The 4,856-nt window shown below is 34.3% G+C and overlaps 1 protein-coding gene across 2 annotated transcripts in view; it reads left to right on the top strand.

Annotated features, from left to right (window-relative positions):
• scyl2 (SCY1 like pseudokinase 2) overlaps positions 1 to 4,856 on the top strand; it is a 27,355-nt gene that overhangs the window by 17,793 nt on the left and 4,706 nt on the right. For both annotated transcript variants that reach the window (XM_016487161.1, XM_016487162.1), the window contains 3 exons: positions 1,290 to 1,365; positions 1,469 to 1,558; positions 1,691 to 1,810. In XM_016487161.1, coding sequence (XP_016342647.1) covers positions 1,290 to 1,365; positions 1,469 to 1,558; positions 1,691 to 1,810 — 286 coding nt within the window. The remainder of the gene's footprint in view (positions 1 to 1,289; positions 1,366 to 1,468; positions 1,559 to 1,690; positions 1,811 to 4,856) is intronic.

The following is a 4,856-nucleotide window of genomic DNA, read 5'->3' on the forward strand; positions in this document are numbered from 1 at the left end:
AAAAGCGAGGTGTGCTCTGATTGGCCAGCTATTCAGTGCGTTGTGATTGGCCGGATTCCTCAAGCGTGTGACGGAAATGATACCATACTGTGATGCCTGCAACCACATGTGACGACCCCGGGCTGGACTCCGCTTCTTCCACGGTGAAAGCCGATCCGGCGATCGACAATGCAAAGTTGATGTATTTCCTCAGTGACCAGCACGGATCAGCTCCAGGCATGACGAAGCGAATATCGTCCTCTTTTGGAAGGCCAAACAAAATAGTTTCACTTTTACAACGAAACACAGTGCCTTCATGACATGGCGGCGGCGGCAACAACAAAACTACAGCGAGAATAAAAATGACGCCTTCTTTCTTTGCGTGAACATTTGGGCGGCGTTATGCAAATCTTCCCACATCGTGACGTAGACATGTGGGGGTGTGTTAGAATGAGCCGTTTTAGGTAGGCGTGGTTAACTCTTAACTTTTATAAAGAATATCTCTTTGGATTTGAGACTTTAGTCTTTGCAACTTTACAGATATTCTTTATGCACCAAGAGCTTGTAACACTCCAAAGAGAAAGGAAAAATTTAAATCGCATCATATGACCCCTTTAAACCCATTATAATAAATGTCATGCTTGTGCCCTTCAGCAATACAGAAATTGAGTAAAGTTATCAAACACTAAATTCTAAATTAAAAATAGATGCATCCTTAAAGCTATACAAAAGTTATCTTTTTCATCGTTTTTCTTTTGTTCTTTGATTAATAGACATCACAGCAGCTGGGTAATTAGGTTATTTGGCTGCTATTACTTTAAGAGCTGCTGCTGCTGAACGTGACGTGGATCTGACACGCATGCTCGTAGTTTCATTCACGCTTTATTTGAAATGATACAGGCTACAGTATAATGCTGACAGGACAGGAAAATTCATTTTTACTGACATCTCTACTGACATTCATTTTCACTGTTGTTCTAATGAAGTTCCTCGTCACCTGTACCATTTCTGCAATCGTTTGACTAGCGCTTGGCACTGAGGCCAAGTGGAGTGCGTGTCTGAAAAGTCTCCTGTTTGATGTAAATAAATGCAATTCTTCTCAAGAAAAAGAGACGGAAGCAGCAGTTGTGAACCCTAGCTCCACCCCAGCGTTAACTGCGTTAAATATTTTTAATGCCGTTAAACTGGAAAAATTAAACGCACTAATTTTTACAGCACTAAATTATAGTAATTTTAACATGGAAAGAGCACAACATTATCCATACAAACAGTTGTTGACGTATGATTAATAAGTATTGTGTCTTTTTCAGGAGTTTAAACATAAACCAGATGAACCAATCAGAGGAGACTAAGAACACACCCAGCCCAGCCACACAAGTCAGAGATGTAAATACACCTGTTGAATATCCCGCAACCAGTCCACAGTTTTGAAATGTTGCCACACTGCGGAATTAACTGTAATTGAGTGCTTTTCTTTGCTTTCTTATAGATCGATGAGATCTTTGGTGGCAGTTCAGGAAGTGCAGGTGTGAATGGTAAAGAGAACGGTTCCTCATCAACCATTTCACAACCCTCACGAGTGAGTACATCTTAATGATTTAGAATATTTTGGGATTGCATTGCTTAACTACGTGTTTTTCTGATGAAGCTCAGATGGTTGTTGACATTAGACGTGGTTGATGTACTAACTGTTGTTTGGGGTAATGTTCAGGTGTCTCTCACCCTGGAAGAAAAGCAGCGTTTGGCTAAAGAACAGGAACAGGCTGCCAAACTAAGAAGCCAGCAGCCGCTGGCTCCACAGAGTGTCAAACCAGCCACAATGACACCTCAGGTAACACATACACTGTACAGAGGTATCATGGGAAACCTATTGTGACTTTCACACATGGAATTCATTTTTGCAGTGAAATGACCAGATCAACTTTTCTGGTAATAGGTACCATATCTCATTCACACCAGCATTCACGTTGTATTATTTGTCATTGTATCTGTACCTTACAATGACAAATAATACAATCTTAATGTAATTAATAGTATGCTTTTTGGCTTACTAATATCATTAATTTTACTTGGGGGTTATTCTGCTTGACCCGAGCTAACCTTGCCTTTCAATCAAAAAGCCAAAATGCCTAATATCAATCTCTGATGTCATTTACCAGTTGCAACATAAATAGTACGCTACAATATACAGAGACGGATACACACACAATTGTTAGCGCTTTCATCATTTAAAAATTCAGAACTGGCTAAAAGACAGCAGATATCTTATGGTAGAAGTCCTAGCCTTGAAACCATTAGTGTTACAATGTTGTTCACACATTGCATGACTACATGAATACAAAGAGTCCTGTGTACTTGAGACCTCTAAATGGGAAAATGCTATTACATGTATCACAAAGACTGTATGTCTTACAGCAACCAGTGATAACAGAATCTTTATGAGAAATGCAGAGTCACATTTTGCTGGTTGAAGTACTATGCTTGACTTTTAAACAGCTTGGTTTTTGAAGTAAAAATCAAGCCAGTCTCCCTGCACTCTAAAACTGCTTTTATAATTAAATCAAGACATTTCTTCAAATGTACTGTTTTTATATGGACTAATTAATGTCTGTAGATATTTAGGTTTTTATTTGCTTGCGTAATTTTCAATTCTTTATGGTAAAAATAGTACATAACCTCCCTCCCCTCTGATTTTCACTGTTTTGCTTCAAATCAAAGTTTGTTGATGTTGGTTGCTTCATGACGTTATATCGAGAATTTCTTGTTAAAAAAAGTGCTTCCAGAAGCAATGCAGCTGAAATGGCAGTCAGAAGGAAGAATTTTTTTTTTTCATTTTTTTTTTTTCATCAAGCAGTGTTAACTAGTTTATGCAGTTCAAGGCCAAGGTTATATAACACAAAGTACAATGGGTAACACTTTCTAATAACTTTCATTAATAAATAATTAACAAACATTATATAATAATTAGTGCTGTCAAACGATTAATCGCAATTAATCGCATCCAAAATAAACGTTTTTGTTTATATAATATCAATAATATATCATATTTATATAATATATATTGTTTATATAGTGAATGTGTACTGTGTATATTTATTATTTATATATAAATACACACATACAATATATATATTGAAAATATTTACATGTATATACATTTATATATTTATATTCTTATATTTTACATTATACATAAATATATTTAATATATAAACATAACATATTTTTCTTAAATATATACATGCATGTGTTTGTATTTATATATACATAATAAATATACACAGTATACACATTATGTAAATAAAAACTTTTATTTTTTTGGATGCGATTTAATCACGATTAATCGTTTGGCAGCACTAATAATAATATATTATACATTATATCATTTCTTTTAAAATCATTTGTATATTTTAAAAAGTTAATTATCGTATGTATGTACATAAGTTTGATGACATTTGTAAGCATTTCAGTTTACATTAAATAATGATCTGTTATTCATTAAATGTTTAATAAGTACATTTGTAAACGTTATCAAGCTTATTATCTTGTATTTCTAGCTATGTCAATATATATTAACTAATGATCTGTTAAGCATTATATAATGTTTGTTAATGATTTATGAAAGTTATTATAACGTGTTACCGTAAAAGTTTATAAATGTACATTGAATTAAAAAAATGAAACCTTTGCTAGATGTACAATGTTAATAACTATGAAAGTGTGTAATCACTGTCAGTGAACAGTAGGGTTGGGTATCGTTCGAATTTTATCTCTTCCAGTTACGATTTTACTTATCGATTGCGATTCTTATTGATTCCCAGTATCGATTCGGTAAAAAAAATGAAGTCAAACATTTAGATAACAAACATATTTACTCTGTGTCTCTCTTTGCGAAACATTTAATTGCTGCTGAATACCTTGAACAAAAATCAGCCGGCTACATAAAAACTGAGCTCAATTAATAGCTGTTTGTGTGCAAAATAGAGCTGCACGATTCTGGAGAAATTGAGACTTGTATGTATTTGGAGGTTGTAGTTGTAGTAACAATTCTGAAGAAAAAAATATTAAGACAGCTAAACAAAATCTAAACAAAATTTATGAATGGAATGATTCAATGACTCATTCAAGATTTACTTGTTTCATTACTGTATGAATCAGTGTTTTTCAATAAATCTCTTGAATGAATGATTCAAAGACAAATAAATGTTTTAACAGCCCCTTTTCACCACGGAAAAGAAAAAAAAGATGCACACACTGGAATTGATAGGCGGAATTGAAATTTTTAATTTTACAACAAGTATCCGATTCCTGACCTTAAAGGGTCATGAAACCCCCCGTTTCAGCACTGGTTAGTTCTCACCACAGTTTTAAAAAATGCTAAAAAAAGTGGGCGTGGTGCGCAGCGGAGCGGAGGAGGGGGAAGAGGGGAGACAGACAACACACAGCTTCGAGTTCAGACAGTTTCATTTCGCTCCCATCGAGTTAAAAACACAAATAAATGCACAGCCATTTGCACTCTGCATCGAAAACATTTATATGAACGCGCTGTTGCACCTCTGAGAACTTTTAAGGCTTATTCTGTGGCGTTTAACCAGTTTTCTCCAACAGTTAAAATTATCGGATGCTAACAATGTCTTCTATGATGTGCAACACAAACACCTCTGCTAAAATCTCAGAAAAAGTAGTCTGAGGTTTCATGACCCTTTAAGTATCTGATTCTGGAATTGGAATTGATCTTCAATTCCCAACCCGTGTTAAAAGGGTGGATTTTGATTTTTGGGATGTATGTACTATAACTAAAGATTTTTTTTTTTTCTTTTTCTTTTTCTTTTTTTTTTTTTTTTTTTTTTATTTTTTTTTTTTTTTTTTTTTTTTTT

The sequence above is a fragment of the Sinocyclocheilus anshuiensis genome, unplaced genomic scaffold (assembly GCF_001515605.1).
Source record: "Sinocyclocheilus anshuiensis isolate Anshui unplaced genomic scaffold, SAMN03320099.WGS_v1.1 scaffold882, whole genome shotgun sequence".
NCBI classification, from domain to species: Eukaryota; Metazoa; Chordata; class Actinopteri; order Cypriniformes; family Cyprinidae; genus Sinocyclocheilus; species Sinocyclocheilus anshuiensis.